At 40.2% G+C, this 17,179-nt stretch overlaps 4 protein-coding genes and 1 long non-coding RNA gene across 6 annotated transcripts; 4 read left to right on the top strand and 1 right to left on the bottom strand.

Moving 5' to 3' along the window:
* The first annotated feature begins 3,784 nt into the window (after positions 1 to 3,784).
* p2ry12 (purinergic receptor P2Y12) lies at positions 3,785 to 6,582 on the top strand. Its single transcript, XM_079556443.1, has 3 exons — positions 3,785 to 3,938; positions 4,148 to 4,407; positions 5,256 to 6,582. The coding sequence occupies exons 2-3, from the start codon at positions 4,156 to 4,158 to the stop codon at positions 6,039 to 6,041; spliced, it is 1,038 nt and encodes a 345-aa protein (XP_079412569.1). The 5' UTR covers positions 3,785 to 3,938; positions 4,148 to 4,155; the 3' UTR covers positions 6,042 to 6,582.
* A 1,593-nt stretch (positions 6,583 to 8,175) lies between these two features.
* On the top strand, positions 8,176 to 9,318 carry LOC306961318 (P2Y purinoceptor 13-like; the record flags this gene model as incomplete). Its single annotated transcript, XM_079554012.1, has 1 exon — positions 8,176 to 9,318. The coding sequence occupies one exon, from the start codon at positions 8,176 to 8,178 to the stop codon at positions 9,190 to 9,192; it is 1,017 nt and encodes a 338-aa protein (XP_079410138.1). The 3' UTR covers positions 9,193 to 9,318.
* Positions 9,319 to 10,609: 1,291 nt separating this feature from the next.
* On the top strand, positions 10,610 to 11,726 carry LOC306961233 (P2Y purinoceptor 13-like; the record flags this gene model as incomplete). The annotated part of the gene is made up of 1 exon (XM_079553897.1): positions 10,610 to 11,726. Exon 1 carries the CDS (start codon positions 10,824 to 10,826, stop codon positions 11,724 to 11,726), a length of 903 nt encoding a protein of 300 aa, XP_079410023.1. The 5' UTR covers positions 10,610 to 10,823.
* Positions 11,727 to 13,140: 1,414 nt separating this feature from the next.
* LOC306963036 lies at positions 13,141 to 15,935 on the bottom strand. The gene is made up of 3 exons (XR_013792883.1): positions 15,801 to 15,935; positions 14,948 to 15,097; positions 13,141 to 13,261 (listed from the first exon to the last, which is right to left on the bottom strand). It is a non-coding gene; the product is annotated as an uncharacterized lncRNA (long non-coding RNA).
* LOC306963022 (P2Y purinoceptor 13-like) lies at positions 13,921 to 16,721 on the top strand. 2 transcript variants are annotated; one of them, XM_079556454.1, is made up of 4 exons: positions 13,921 to 14,210; positions 14,918 to 15,109; positions 15,789 to 16,178; positions 16,247 to 16,721. In XM_079556454.1, the coding sequence occupies exons 2-4, from the start codon at positions 14,927 to 14,929 to the stop codon at positions 16,691 to 16,693; spliced, it is 1,020 nt and encodes a 339-aa protein (XP_079412580.1). In that variant the 5' UTR covers positions 13,921 to 14,210; positions 14,918 to 14,926; the 3' UTR covers positions 16,694 to 16,721. The 2 variants fall into 2 exon arrangements, with proteins under 2 accessions (XP_079412580.1, XP_079412581.1); XM_079556455.1 differs by having other exon boundaries at positions 13,921 to 14,407.
* Positions 16,722 to 17,179: the final 458 nt, after the last annotated feature.

The raw sequence follows: 17,179 nt of genomic DNA, 5'->3' as shown, positions 1-17,179 counted from the left end.
GGATATTGTACATCCAATTACACAATGGAAATAATTTTTTTCACTCCGTAAATACTGTTTAAGTGGTGCTAGCCCGCAGTTAGCTTTGCCCATTCGCCTGTTAGCTTCTTCTTCATGATTCCATTAGTCTGTATTGGTTACTCCGACCTGGTAGCAGTGAAGTTGCAATTGTACTTTCTGGCCAGAGACACAGGGGGAGATGAAAGACCCTCCAATCATCCCATTAACACTTGTATTATCCCCAGAGGGACTACGAAAAGGATTTATTAAGGTAAACAAGTCACTTAGTACTGCTTTTGCTCTGACCTCGGAAGCTAAGCAGGGAAGGGCCTGGTCGGTACTTGGATGGGAGACCGTTTGGGATCACCAGGAAGCCTAGCGAACAGCTGTGGCTACAATAGTAGCTTACCGCCACCAAGTATGGAGTGAATGAATAATGCAATGTAAAGCGTGTCCAGAAAAGCACTATATAAAACTGATGCATTATTACCATTTACAAAAAAAGCATCAAAATAGTGACAAAAACAAGGCGAAAACACGACAAAAAAGGAATTTAAAAAAACAAACAATGAAAAATCTTCAACCCCCCAAAAAACATGGCATAAAAGTCTTTGTTACGATCACTTGTCTAGGTCTTAGCTTTCAAATGAGACAATACACTGTTGCTCTCCAGTTGAGAAGCTTTTGGATTTGGGGAATACGAACTGTAAAAAAAAAAAAACACACTCAGTTCAAGCAGAGGGTAAGCTGTTAATTGCCATGACAACAATCCTTATTTTACATTACTGTAAAACTAATCTGCAAAGGTCTATTTACTGTATCAAGTAAAAGAGACCAGTTTATTGACCTAAATTGTGTCATAGCAATCTTCTCAATTGAAACCTGCAACTGTCTGTCAGGTGTCATCTCGCAAATAGTGGTCCTTATATTACACCCCCCCTTATAAGGTCATTTCTTCACCTAAAAACACACAGTAAGATTTAAATGGATACTCTATGTATTCAACACTAACTGTGATATGTTGAGAATGCTCGCAGCAAGAGTAAATAATGGAGTTATTATACAGTGTGAACAGCCCTTACAGTATCAAACACCTGGCTGATCTCAGTGCAGATTGACGCCTTTTTTTAAAAAATTTGCTGCTACTGAGCATACAGCGATGCCGTGTCAAATATGTGCGGTATCCTGCCACCTGAGGGTCTGCTCAAAGGTGCTGTTGTCCTTCAGGGTTTCTATTTTTCATGGCACATTTTGGCACTCGGCTCTGTCCAACAGTGAGATGAGGGGAATATCAGACAAATATCAACACTCGCCGTGAGGAATGCTGCTGTTGGCACATGTCAAGGAGCGCTGGAAATAAAACCTGAAGTATGTTTCCCCAGAGCCACTACACAGCAGTCTGTTACCAGAAAATCACTGGGAAAGACAGCTTCACGTCACAGAAAAAGCTTTGTGTATGTGTGTGTGTGTGTGTGTGTGTGTGTGTGTGTGTGTGTATGTGTGTGTGTGTGTGTGTGTGCGTGCGTGTGTGCGTGTGTGTGGAGGTAGAGTTTGCTAGGTCGTCTACTAATGTGTAGACCAGATGAAAGCTTTGTCAGACCCTGGTGCCAAACAAAAGCGGTTGCTAGGGCAATGTTCAGGCTGAAATCAAAAACACTGTTCTCTGTTTCATGAGCCGTTTAGACTTTGGTAGTTTAGATGCAGACGATAAGCATTTCTATTCTGGACATATGGGGCAAATGAGGGAAAAACACACTTTGAGTCAGCAAAGCACAAACAAACAAATCTTCAAATTCAAGCTGTAGGGAGTTCACCACGTATTGGAGATCCAGGACACTGTTTCATCCCAACAACTTATTTAACCATCACATGGATACAGAAAAAGTGTATTTAAAGCTGTTGTTTTTGATAAGGAAACAACATGGCTCTTAATAAAAGCCTGTTTGATCATCTTTATTGTAACGTCAGGGTTATTTAAAGCTACTGTCGATACAAAACAGTTCCCTTCTTTTCTTATCTCCACTTTGCCAAACTGCAAACTGGTTTAGATTTGTCGGATTTATTGCTACAGCATATGGGAGGCAGACTGTGGCTCTTACAGAGAACTGGACTCGGCCGACATGAGTAGCTACAGAAACACCACACTGTCAAAACAAAGTGTGGTGGGCACATTTCAGCAAGAGGCACTGCTACTAGAAACTTGACTCAGAAGTGTTCCAAACAAACTTGTATAGACACAGGTGAAGACAGTCACAAACAGGCAGCATGCAAAGGCCACCCTGGATGTTATGTTTAGATGCTCGTCTATGTAAATAGCTATATTCAACCTGCCACAACATGATCTGTGGTCCCAGGGGTCAGAGTTCGTTCTTAAGCTGCCTGACCACAGCTGCTCGAGAGACTGATTTAGCTTGACCCTCAAACATGGCGTCAACCTTTCTTTAACCCCGGGCTCCGTGTTGTGATAAAAGCTTTTCAAAGACTTATTATGTGGTTGCATAAAGTGGGAGTTTGTGTGTCGAAAGCTGCTGACAGGATGTGAAGGTGCTCAGAGAGGTTTGTAGTTCAACTGAAGTGACAGTGAGAGCTAAAAGGTCAAAGACCTGTGTGGAAGATGAATCAGCACTAATGTGGACCTGCGGACAATATCCAAATGTTAGATATTACAAAGGAGCATTTTAATTCTTCTCTGAGGGGGTTCTGAAGGGCTAAGTACACACCTGAGACGGAGCCTCCACTCACAGTCGCAGTGATTACTAAATTATTTAAATCACACCTTGTGTTGTGGCGTGGTCTTTGGTGGTGAACCACTAGCACGAGATTTTTCAATGAAACTAAAAATGTGTCACAATCAGCATTGACGACTTCAGTCTTTATACACACAACATTTGCCACATTGTCACACCGGATACCCTTTCTGTTGCAACCAGTCACATCACTTTGAATGAAGTGAGCTGTGCAGAGTCTGCAGGAAAGCAACAACAACACGAGCTCAGGCTGAGATTTGAACCTACAACCTTCCCGTTCCTTGTTGGCATGCATAACTAATGCACCATTGCCGTTTCCACTTCATACCAGTAACCGAATCACTGTATTTACTGTAAACACAGCTCATGCTGATGGACACGCAATCACACATTATGGCAGACGGGGGGAAGTGAATCCTGCTGACACCGGCACTGCCGCCTTCACAGACACACAAACAATTGGCATTCGAAAGTTCATCAGCTTGAAGGGTCATGTGAGAGGAGTTTCAAATAATGTCATTCAGAGAAAGATGAACTGAAATTTAACATGTCGTTATAACACAAGGGTTATGTATCTGCAGCAAAACAATACCTTTTAAAGTGTGTATAAATAAATAAGTCTTCATTCATAGACATTTCCATTTTTTTTCTAATAAAGAAAATCTAATGAAAGTGTTCTGACCCTATAACTGATTTTTTTTAATTTATTTTTTATTTATCTATTTAACACAATGACAGAGTGTTAGCTGTGGTCCAAACTCATTCCCAACTTTCTTAACATACTTGTAGCATCCCAATTCTTCCCAGGGACGAGTTTAAAGGCACGTTTCACAACTTGCAGGGTCACTTTTCAATGTCACTGTCACAGAAATGCTTAATAAATAGATGCGCACTGTTTTCCCCACAAATCAGGTATATTGCCTTAAGGAACATTTAGTTATCGCCTATGCATGTTCCCCGTAATGCAAAACAACATCCGATGCTTGAACTCTAGGACAGATTGAGTGAAAGTGCAAACTTAGTCGTGACAGGAAGGAGAAAGGAGAAGACCAAACTAAAGTGTTGTAATAGTCGCATCTACCGCACGTACAGACAGACAATTGCAGCAGAAGTGAGCTCCAGAAATAAGCACTCTCCAAGACTCAAATCTTCACACTCAAATCAAATCTTTAGGAGACTTCATACTGAGCGGTAAGAACACCTTTTACTAGAACTTATAGCACCTTTTTGCCAGTATTAGCAACCAACTTAGCAACCAAAAATCTATATTACGGCTTTTTTTCACATATTGTTAGCTCATTCAGGACGACTTCATTCTTCTCTACTTTAAATATCATTATCATTCAAAATTATTACAAGTTAATCGATCATGTAACTCACACCTGTCTTTCCTCATGCAGCTCTGATCATGGACAGAAATACAACCTTCCCCGTGTCTCCCGGTAACCACAGCCACACGAACGCCACCTGTTCCCGTGACAACGTCGCAAAGACAGTCCTGTTTCCTGTCCTGTACACGCTCCTGTTTCTGGTGGGACTCACTCTCAACGCGGTGGCCGTCTGGGTTTTCTTCCGCATCCCCTCAAAGTCTCACTTCATCATCTATCTCAAAAACATTGTGGTGGCCGATGTTATAATGACTTTCACTTTTCCATTCAAGGTAAGGAGTACATAACGGATACTTATGCAGATCCAATATATGAACGACAACTTTTTCTGGAGCAGGCAGCAGCATCCATGGAGAAACATTTGCCAAAAGAATTAAATAAGGCACACAAAAAAAGAGTACTAGAGTAATGTATTTCATATTAAACCAAGCTAGTTAAAAACAATTATTCTAGTTATCCAGCAGCTAAACAAGTTGTACTTTTTGATATTGTTTTTGGCAAATGATTCTTTGTGTTTGCTGTTTACTCGTTAATAGTTACACACAAAAACAGATTATGCCTGTATTGTTTAACCCCTTAACCCCCAACCTGAACGGAGCAAATGTTTTTCCTATTTGGCTTAACCCAAATCTAAAAGCTTCTTGATAAAAGCATCAAAATCGACCATGAAAACGTAACAAACATGTGATAAAATAGTGATAAAATGGTGACAAAAACGTGATGGATAAGCAACAATAACAGATTAGAAAAGTGACAAAAGCATGATGAAAACATAAAGCAGAAGCAGGGGGAAAAAAGCCACAAAAGTGATGAAAAACAACAACAAAGGAGCAACAAAAGAGCATCAAAAGTGTGCCAGAAAAGCAACAATGGCACAACAAAAAAGTGGCATAAAGAGAGACAAAAACGCTTAAAAAATTAGGCAAAGAACTTCCAGGCCTTGCACTGTTGCTCTCCAGTCAAGGAGCATGTAGATTTGGGTAAAGTCAAGCTGGGGAAAATGCGCTTGGTTAATGCGTGGGCTTAGAGGTTCATTTACTTCTATAGACTTTGCATCTAAAACTCTCCGTAGGCTCTAGTTTTCTTTACTGAAGAGTATCTAAAATCTTGGTGTGTGCAGGTGCTGTCCGACTCAAACGCCGCTTCTACAGGACTTCGAGTTTTCGTGTGCCGTGTCTCGTCTGTCCTCTTTTACTTAACCATGTACATCAGCATCCTGTTCTTCGGCCTCATCAGCATTGACCGCTGCAGAAAGACATTAAATCCATTTCGGGGGACCAACACGGCGCGCCTGGCCCGACGCAAAATCCTTTCGGGCATCATATGGACTCTATTGTTGTTGCTCTGTTTACCTAATGTCATCCTAACGAAGAAACCCCCAAAATCTCACTACTTCAAATGCAGCGACCTCAAGACACAGGCAGGCTTGTACTGGCATGAAGTGGTGAATTATGTTTGTCAAGTGATATTCTGGGGGAACTTGGCCACTGTGATTGTGTGTTATACGCTTATCAGCAAAGAGCTGGTCAGGTCCTACCATCGCACCAAGTCCCACAAACAGGATAAATCCAACCGTCCCAAGAGAAAAATGAATGCTAGAGTGTTCTTAGTCCTTGCAGTGTTTGTTTTGTGCTTTGTGCCTTTTCATTTTGCCAGAGTACCATACACAATAAGCCAAACCAGAGTGGGTACGTTCGACTGCCAACAAAAACTCTCCCTATTTCAGCTGAAAGAAATTACACTTTTCATGTCATCCCTCAACTCAGTGCTGGACCCCCTCATCTACTTCTTTCTGTGCAAATCCTTCAGGACTAAACTGTTCAAAAGCCTGCGCTTGCAACCTGGAACATGTAGCTTGCTTACAGGAAGGAGCTCTGTTTATACGGACACAAGTGAGACCATGTAACAGACTCTCAGGAAGGATATTGGTCTTTTGCTTTGGTCCTGAACTATGATGAAAGTTATAGGTGAGAACACGGTTTGATATTGTTGCACTGGTTCGGGTCGGGGGACACGTTGTGATGGCTAATTTGGCAGGTCAGAGCAAAAGAAATGAAAAACGTGTGGGTTATCCCTGGTTAAATAGCTTGCATGTATCAAAAGCGAGTCAGATGCACATAGAATACAGACTATTGAGACTACTGTGAATAGATGGTGGCATAGCAGTATTGTATATAAATTATACCTACGTACCAATAAGGGACAGTTAAACATAAACTTATACCAAACTGTCATAACTTCTCACCACACGACATGATCTATACGCAGTAACAACATATACGTGCATTTTATTCCACTGTTGAAATCCGAATGCACATTGTTACATGGTGGCACTGGTTTATGTAAATCCCCAAATGACTCCACTCCTCTTTACCTGCTCACCTTTCAGTTCTCTTTAGCAGCAAAACACTGTCACTTCTGCTTTCACTTTACAAACTTTATGGAGTTCTTTATCAAATGCATGCTGTGTAAATAAAGAAAATATCATTTTCAACATAATAAAATGCATGTGTGAACTAGAGCTGCATATCTATGTCTTCATTCTCCAAAATATTATATCATTATTACCGCAGAGCATGATGTCAGTAATGGAAATAAATGAATACTGCATGGGACAGAAGCATGCTTTGTCTTAAGCAAATCGACTTTGTAAAATGAAATCCTAAATGGAAAATAAAAAGATCTACTGACAGATTTAGTGTTTGTTGTTCTAGGGTTTTTATCTTTCACATTGCTAAGCCAAATATTTTCTCCTTGAGAAAATGTCCCTGCCTTATGTTTCATAAAAATAAGAAAATCAGTCTATGTTTCCTGCCAACACCAATAACTTTGAATATACAGCAAGCGTGTTATGTTTTTCTTTGCAAAAGGGGACGCAAATCCACAATGTTGCCATCAGTCAGTGACAGATTTGCATCTGACTGGTTTAAGAGGCTATCAGACCAGCCGTATGTGACCCTTTAGTGTCTGCTGCTCGCAAGGTATGGAATCGAACCTGTAGTGGTGAGTAGATGTCACTTTATCACTATTTGTGTAAAGCATTTATTTTACAGTGTATTCAATCAGACCTAAAAGAAAAAAAGCTCTGCTATGTTGGCTGTATGTTTCATTTTGTGTTTATTTTGCTATACTTTACAATTGGGATTTGAATTGAAACTATAACTTACATGAACAGTCGGCATTAGCAATGTTTAATGTAGATGTAAATGACAGGATTACAGAGAAAGATGTACGGGTTTTCATCCGTTTCAGGTCATTAAAATTGTGCTGAAAGAACTTGGCATACTGTTTCCTTTAGTTGTTATAAAGGCAGAAAAATGGCAGTATTTACATAGCTTCTGTCATTTGGCAGCGCCTGGGGAAGTGTCAATTTCAACTTTCAGGATGCATGCAAATGCTCTGGTGTCAGTCAATTCAAAAACCATGTCAAAGTTACAAATGAGAAAAACAAATGTCAGGCGCAAAAAAATCAACATTCAAAACAAATCTGACAAACTCGTGAAAATATATGTGGCATAAGACAGCCTAGAAAATCAAATATATTTGCATCAAACACACTCTCATGATGCTTTTTCCAGAATTATCATTGACATACTGTTTTCATACTATTCCAATCAATTAATGCGTGTTACTCAAATCAAGTATAAACCAATGATAAGGATATATCAAAGAGGAAGTCTATACATTGAACACATAAGGCCATTTGACTAAATGAGATCCACAATGATTAGTTTTAATGCTTTATGTTCTTTGTGGATGCTAAGTTATATTGTCTTCTCTTATTACACTTCGATGCTTTGCCAGGCACTGCACTGTATTTTGAGTGTTCAGTTAATGGTTAAGCCTTTAAAAATCAGCAGGGCTTATTGGCTATCAGCTGCTAAGAATTCTATCAGTCGGTCTCTACTGTCATAGCCTTTACTGAGAAGTCGTTGTCCTTCCTCACAGAACCACATTAACAATACAATACTGAATGCAATGTATTTCTACACCTTTTTCATACCTCTAAAATTACTCCTTATTTGCCTCTAGATCTCACAATGCCATCCTTCAATAACACTGTCATCCGCCATACCACCAACAACTCCACTACTCCCTCTCCAGAATGTACCCACTCCGAGGACACTGCTTTGAACCTGGCATTGTCCATCCTGTTTTTAATCTTGTTTCCCTTTGCATTAGTCCTGAATGGAGTTGCCTCTTGTATCTCCTTCCACCTAAAATCGACCTCGACCATCATAGTGTACCTCAAAAACCTGGTTGCGGCTGACCTCCTCATGACCCTGACTCTTCCTTTCATGGCGGCGAGCTTGCAACCCACAATCACGATAGAATTCCGGGCCTTCACTTGTCGTTACTCCGATGTGGTTTTCTACTGTTCTTTGTACACAAGTATAGCACTGATGGGCCTGATTAGCCTCGATCGCTTTTTCAAAATAGTGAAACCTTGTGGGAAAAGCTTGGGGCAAAATGTTGTGTTCAGCCAAGTCATGTGCTCTTTGGTCTGGCTTCTTATTTTTGGTGGCACCTGCCTTCCAAACATGATCCTGACAAATCAGCCTCTGCCAGCGAGAATGTCAAATGACTTCTGCATGGATCTCAAAAGCCCAGAGGGGGTGATTGTGCACGGCTATGTGGTGGCAGCCATGGAGGCCGTGTTCTGGTTTGTTTGTGCATTGATTGTGTTTTGCTACATATTCATTACGGCAAAAGTGATCCAATCTTTCAGAAATTCTGGAAGCAACAACAGTCAAGGAAATAAGAAGACAAAGCTAAGGGTCTTCCTGATATTACTGGTGTTCTTTGTCTGCTTTGTGCCTCTTCATGTCATGCGCATTCCCGATGCACTCCGTGAAGTGTTTGATGTGTGCACTGACGTTTGGATAGAAGTGGTCTACAAACTCACCCTGTGGCTCTCCACCACTAATGCTTGCCTGGACCCCCTGCTCTACATTTTCCTATGTAGGGAGTACAAAAACAAACTGGTTGACATGATGAGGGCAAGAGGAATTTCTCTTGGCTGGTGTTTAGAAGAAAAAGACAATGGCACACAGTAGAAACACATGTTGTTCCCTGCAAGTCCAGAAATATGAAGCCTGCCACTGATTACCCCAGGGTTTCCATGAGGACCATAGCTCACCCTGTGTTTTACTGCCGTCTAGCGATGCAACTAGAAATAACACCTATACACTCAAAAATGTAATTCTATATATTATATGAATGTTGTACAAATAGTCACAGTGAAAATAATCAACCTTTCCTTCATTTAATATGTGCACACCAAACTATGTCAATATAGGCAAATCTTCTGTTTGTCCATTATGTTTGAGGCAATTACAGATAGCTAGCGCCCCTATGTGGCATTACAATGTAACTACACCACAAAAAAAGAGTAAAAAAATAGGATAATAGACGTGGGCAATGTATAGTTTACAAGATATTATATGCATATGTTGTTTGGAAGATATATAAAATTGCAATGTCGAGTATATTAATATTGTAAAAAAAAAAGACAACAACATAAAGCTACATAAACTGCTATTAAAAAATGAAAATAAAATACTAATAAAATCTTTTTGCACTTTTGTAGTTTATTTTTGTCAAACTGTCATTATACAATTGTACATTGAAATTGCTTACATCAGATGATGGCTAGTCCTGAGCCACTAACTAGCAGGTTTTTAGTGTTAGGGGAAACCTACGCAGGCACAGGGAGAACATGCAAACACAGAAAGGCCCCGTTCGGCTCGGGGATCTAACCTGGGACCTTCTTTCTGAGAGGGAAGGGCGTCGACCACTCGGCCACCGTGCCACCCAATAACTTCATTATTATTAATTAATTTTCAAATGAAATGAAGCTCAGTGGTACATGTACTACAGTTTAAACCACAAATGTATTTATTTATTTTGTACACAACAACTTCATAATTGTTCCTGGTCTCTGTTAGAGGCACACCTGATAAATGACCCTCGCTGTGTCTATTGCTTTGGAAAATCACGGCATTAATCATGCCACTGCAATTTTTACAATTTTTGCATATGTCAAGTTTAATTGTTAAATGTAACACAGTGTGTCCACCAGGAAATTCAGTCCGTTAAATATCTCGATTGACTATCAGAGCTGTTTCATAGTCGCTGGGCACTTGGTGATCACAAAGGAGACTTAAACTGTAAGTTACTTTTAACATACGTCAAGATTTCCTTTGTAATTGTTTCCTTTTACAGTAGAAACTAAATGCAGTGTATTTGATGTATACCTATGCACCCCAGCAAAACATAAATAGGGGCTTACAGAGGATAATAATTCAGATTTCTTTATCACATCTAGTAATGACTGGAATAAGATAGTCTTTACTCAAAATTAGTGTGTGAATATGGGGTCAGTTTATTTTACATCTGCTGCAACGCTGTCAAAGTTTGCATTTTATTCTTAACATTACTCTCTAATATATGTTTTTAGCAAATTATCTGGTCAAGCAGGGACACAGTACAGATAAATGAATGGCTACCACTGACGGCATTGAGCAAGGTGAGTAAAAAATTAAAACTTTCTGCAAAAATGTATCTAAATTAAGATGATTTTCAATCCTGTTCTTCAGGAAGTGCAGTGTCTTCAACCCCTGCCACTAATAACAGTAATACCTGCAGCAACGATAAACCAGTCTTCCTATCAGCGCTTTACCTTCTTATGTTCCCCTTGGCTCTACTGCTCAACAGCGTGGCAGCCTGGGTCTCTCTGCACCTCAAATCCACCACCACATTCATCGTCTATCTGAAAAACCTCATCGGCGCTGACCTCCTTCTGACCCTGACTCTCCCATTCATTGCCGTGAGCGACCTCCCTGGTGCGCCGCTGTGGCTAGTGCTCCTCTCCTGTCGATTTTTCAGCGTCCTTTTCTATACATTCTTCTACACCTCCATCACATTCCTGGGGCTCATAAGTTTGGACCGTTTCGCCAAGATTGTCACTCCGCAAAGCAAGATCGCTCAAAATGTTATCTTGAGCTCCGTCATATCAGTGGCGGTGTGGATGACTGTCTTCGGGATTTCGGCACTACCAACCATCATATTGAGCAACAAAAAGGTGAATGAAACCGAGTATGAGACATGTTTGGACATAAAAGTTCCTGCAGGGGTTCTTTTTCATAAATATCTTTCTATCTACCTAAATGTATATTTCTGGTCTGTCAGTGTGATTGTGGCATGTTGCTATATTTGCATAACAAACAAGGTCATACAATCATTCAGAAACTCGGGTAGCAATAACAGCAAAGGGAAGCAGAAAATTAAGTTGCGGGTTTTTATGGTGCTTGTTGTCTTTTTTGCGTCCTTCGGTCCATATCACACAGTAAGGATCCCATATACTTTCCAGCAGGTTTACTCCGACTCTTACGCTGACTGTTCTTTCTGGTGGGGCAAAATTGCAAAAGAACTAACTCTGTGGTTGGCTAGCAATAACGTCTGCGTGGATCCACTTCTCTATGTGTTTATATGTCGGGAATTCAATAATAAACTGCTATCTTTATTGAACAGTGTGCCCTTCATATCTAACAAATTGAAGAGGATGTTGCAGTACACAGCTGGTGAATGACATTTTAATGTCATAGACTGCATTCACTCCAAGGCGCTTGTAACACTAGGCCCCAAGAAATAAAACTGCACACAAAAAAAGACCTAAGCACCTGTTAAAGTGTTCCAAAACAGGGGGAAATGGTCAGTATTTTGGAGTCCTGAAGAGGAATCCCAGGTCTTCCTTATTGATCAATAATATACACAATGTACAGCAAAAGTGTCTGAGGAAAATAGTGTTGAGTGTAAGTCACTCTGGAGATATTCAATCCTTCGCCTTTTCACTTGGAAAAAAATTGTCATAGAATTAAAGAGACTAGATGCAAGTTTGTCATTTCATACTCACTACTGCCACCTCAGGTCTTACGCGTTACTGTAGTCTCTATATTAAGCTTGTGCGTGACGGCACTTCGGACCTAAAGTAACAACTTTTTGAGTGAAAGTGCAGGATTTTAGAGGCAGTCGTGGTGAATAGTTCTGGGTGCATTCTACACATTAGGACATGGCTGGAAACTAAATTCCGTATAGTCCCTTTAAGTCTGAGGTGGAAAACAGCAAATAATTGTAGTTGTCTTTCAAATATCAAATTGACAATGTTGATCTGATGCATATCTCTGTAATTACAAGGTCCATTCACATTAAGCAAAAACCAATGAAGGGAGGTAAAATCTGCAAAAATGTTAAAAAATTGCCCAAATCAATTAATATTGTCAGAAAAAGAAGATTAAAGAAGATTAAAACTGTACTGCCTGAATCGAACCCTGAAAGTTGTAGGTAAAATCTCGCCACTGTTGCCTAAAAAACGTTGCAGCTCTCACAGACCCCTCTGCACATCCCGATAGATCACTTAGTAAATTAGAAGGACGTCTCACATGGTCTGTTTTCACGTTTACAATGTAAATCTAAGTTGCCAAATGAAGTTGACTCTACTGCAGGGAAATAATTTGATTTCCACAGCTTTGATATGTGGACCGAATCATCCAAAAAAGTTGAATTTCATATCTGTTGTTTCAAAGACAATGCTACACCTGTGGAAACACCTGCCCTCCATATGTAAATGTGTTATGTTGCAAGAAATGTGTATGGATATTTAGTTTATGCTGTTGACCGTAGAAGGGTTAGTTCATCATTCAGATCACAATAGGAAGTACAAACATGTTTGTGTGTTTTGCGCTATGCGTGCCTGTATATAATTGAATACAGCTAACATTCACTATTATTCACATTTTTAATTATGAGGCTAATAGAGCTAAGTGGACAATGAGAAAAGATGTTATATCTGCTGTCATTCCTTAATTACATCATTGCGTTACAAAGCCAGGCCTCCCATGACCATAACATGGATATGGGAAATGCCTTCAGGAAATGTGTGCTTTAATGACCGCATTAGAGCTAATTCCTTTGTATAATAACTTTCTATTAGCAGTTCACCACGTTTCATCAAAGAGCCTTCTCACTGACACACCAAATGGTTGTCTAAATATGTACCTTTTATCCAGTCACTTGGGATCACACAAGCTGAGATAAATGAAGGAGGTGACGTCAGGGAACTGTCAGCTCACTGCAAAAACACAAAAAGAATATTACTGTTGTTTATATGCACCAAATAAAAGAGCAGACTGCTGTGATGTTGATACTTTTGTCACTTTTAACATGCAATTTTGCTTACTGTGGCAAAATATACTACGATGTATTGTATTGTTGTAATGATTTTAATGTATGGTTTGATTTAAATATTGTATTGGGAGAGCAATTGAGTGTGCACAACTAAATATGCTTTGAAATGCAAACATATTACTCATTTGATGCAGTGCAGTTTTGTAAAGCAATGCTAATACTCTGCTTGAACTTAAAGGTCTTGTGATGCCACGACAGAAGATGATTTAATAAAGTCGTAAGGGTTACACTGGGACGTGATGCGCTTCTCTATTTTGTTAATTCCCATCTGTCAAAATTGTTACACCAAAAGTCACACAGGAAGTAAAATGCGGCTTTTCTCAGATGAATGTATTTTTAGCTTAATCCTCCACCAGGGAATTCAACAAGCACAAAACTAATTAGACTGTGAATGATGTGGACTATAGAGACATCATTTCACATCTGCTCACAGAACTACATGTCAGTCAAGTCTACTCAAGCTAGAGTTGCATTTTTAACAAAAGGAACTCGATGCAACCTGCAAAACCCACAGCATCTTTATGGCAATTTCCTTGTTATTGTGCAAACTGTGTGACAAAAAGAGCCAGCACGATAAGAGAGATGTTGATAAATTGGTCAACAGCGGAGCTTGATGGGCTTTGGTGTTTGCTTGTCATGGGCGCACACACACAGACTGACATAAGGCGAGCGGAGGCAGGGGGACTGGCACAGCGCAGAACAAGCCCCTCGGCAGACAATTGGAACAGGAAGCAAGGAAGGAAAGAGCCATTGACCGGTGGAGGAAGACTGGCAAACGCCTTGGGATTGTGACAAGACAGCCACACAGTAGCTCCAGAGACCACCCATTGTAAGGGCATCACACACACACTTTCATAAGAGAGAGAGTGAAAACAAGCTGGTCGGACATCGAGGCTACTGTTTATCAGAAGTCGCAGTGGAAAGTGGATGTGGTCAATTTGAAACAGTCCGCACTTTTGAAATACGAAAGCTTCTATTTACGTGAAGCTTTCTTCATATGCACGAAACCCAGGCGGCAACACGAAGGTAAGTAATGCTCAACACGCGAATAATGTTCGATTTTTAAAACAAATACACAAACGCTGGTGCTGTGCCTATGCTTTAGTAATGTGTGAACATGTGCTAGTTTTGCTTTTTTAACTTTAAACATTGATTTCATGTAGAAAGTCAGAAATTAAAGAATAGTATTTTTTGATGAGGTTGCTTTTATGGAACTATTCTGAGATATTGTCCACAACTGCAATTATTTCATATTTAACTTTTTCTTTTCTTTTTCTTTTTTAGATATTAGGTGTAGGCATAACTTTTGTTGAACACAGACTTTTTCTGTGGCAAAATTTTTCACAGTAGAGAAACTTTGGAATTCACGCCATGATTGAGCCCTACTTTCCTGTGTATTCACTATTCAGCCTATGTTTACATCCTGTGCAGTGGACTTAATTGGCAAACAACAACCCACAAAGAAAGTGCGATTTACAGCTTGTTCGTGCTTTTCATTCGAAGCTACAGCTTTTCTCTATTTCTTCATAATTGTAGATTCCAAAGATGAACGGCACACTGTCCAACCTGTCCTTCAAATGCGTCCGGGACACCAGCGTGACTGCCGTCGTGTTCCCCTGTCTGTACAGCCTCCTCTTCGTAGTGGCCTTGGTCTTAAATTCTTTGGCTGCTTGGATCTTCTTTGGCATCCCCAGCACCTCCACGTTTGTGGTCTTTCTGAAGAATGTGGTGAGAAAAAAGACATTCATGCTTTAATTACAGACCATATATTATGTTTTATTTCTTCCTAGACTGGTTAAATCTTTGAAGATTAAAAATGTCTTCATAGCATATCCCATGTTTTCATGTTCTTCTAAATATAAGTTGGCTTGCTGGGATAATGCCAGTGGTAAATATTAATCATAGATGTACACCTGTCAACCTCTTTCCCCCAGCCTGAACCGAGCGCATTTTCTTCAGTTCGGTTTTCCCAAAACTAAAAGCTTCTCGACTGGAGAGCAGCAGTGTAACACCTCATTTGAAAGATACGGCCGACAAAAGTGATGGTTACTTTTTTGTCTCACTGTCGCAGCATTTTTGCCACATTTTTAAGCGTTTTTTTTTTTTATGTTTTCGGACTGTTTTTTAATTTTTTTGTTGCTCTTTTGTTGCTCTTTTGTCTCTTTTAGTTGCATTTTAGTCACATTGCGTTTTCATCCTCATTTTTGTTGCTATTTTGATGATATTTTTTGAGCTTTTAGATTTGGGTAAAGCCAAACTGGAGAAAATGTGCTCGGTTCAGACAGGGGTTAAGATGTTAAGTGGCTTAGGAAGAGAGAATTCCATATTCCATATTCCATATTCGATATGCTATGACTATACTGCTGATTTGAGATTTCTAAACAGAGCTGTATTTTGACTTGAGCAGGTGGTGGCTGACCTCCTGATGACGCTCACTATTCCCCTGAGAGTGTTGAGTGATGCAGGTGTGGGCTCTTGGCAGCTGCGAGCCTTCCACTGCAGATACTCTGCTGTTCTCTTCTACATCACCATGTACATCAGCATCCTCCTCCTGGGACTCATCAGCCTGGATCGCTACCTGAAGATTGTAAGGCCGTTTGGGAAGTGTGCCCTGCAACGGGTCAGAGTGGGACAGGTGGTCAGCGCAGGTGTGTGGCTGGTGATGCTGTCCTTAGCGCTGCCCAATGTCATTCTGAGTGACCAACCACCAAAGCCTTCTGGAGGCAAACTCAAGTGCACTTCTATGAAGAGCGAGGCTGGGCTGCTTTGGCACGAGGGGTTCAACTACTTCTGTCAGGTAAAAAGACAATATGGACATTATGACACAGAGATCTATTGGATATTAATTGTTTTCTTGGTTTGCAGGTGATTTTCTGGGGCACATTAGCTCAAATGGTTGTATGCTACACATTTATCAGTAAAAAGGTCTATGAGTCTTACAAAGCATCGAAGAGTCGATCACAAGCTGCCAGTCGAAAAACTAAAGCAAAAGTTTTTGTGGTCGTGGGGGTGTTTTTCACTTGCTTTGCCCCCTTCCACTTTGCAAGGGTCCCATACACTCTGACTCAAACACGTAACAGTGTGGGTCCATGCAAGGCACAAAATGCCCTCTATATTGCAAAGGAAACCACATTGTGGCTATCGGCCACAAATGTCTGTTTGGACCCGCTCATCTACGTGTTTCTCTGTAAGATGTTCAGGAGGAGACTGACGGCAACTCTGCGTCAGAAGCCACTGCAGAAAGGCCACATGGACTCAGTCACTCTGACCTCTACTCAGCTGGAGATGTCACAAATAGCCCACAATACCTGACTCGAAAAGGACATGCCATGAACTGAACTGAACAGCAAAGCAAAGTCATGTATTGCAATGTTTTGTTATACAGTATGCATATTTATAGTTGCACAGTAGCACATTTCATTAAGATTGTAAATATTTAAAAACTTGTATTGTGGAAATCAAAATTATGAGCATAAGTGTGTATTAATGTGAAATACAACTGACTGATCTGTTTTTCATTTCATTTTAGTACTTGAGCACATCCTTTCCTATCTTGCGAATACGGCTATTTTTACTTCCTCCTTTCTAATCTTATTTGAACTTCAGTTTCCTTTAGGAAGAGTTGAACAATGACTAAACAAGGCTGACTAAACAACAATATCAAATGCAAATGGTTAACTCAACAAATGTGAGCGTGCAACAAATGCAGCAAGTGCAGCTGAAACCTAACCACATAAAGTGGGCCAACAAAAATAACTTTGACTCAGTTTGTAGAGAACACTTGTATTGTGAGAACAT

This window comes from Gobius niger (genome assembly GCF_951799975.1).
Source record: "Gobius niger genome assembly, chromosome: 1".
Classification (NCBI taxonomy): Eukaryota; Metazoa; Chordata; class Actinopteri; order Gobiiformes; family Gobiidae; genus Gobius; species Gobius niger.
This window is presented reverse-complemented; position numbering and strand designations above follow the sequence as displayed.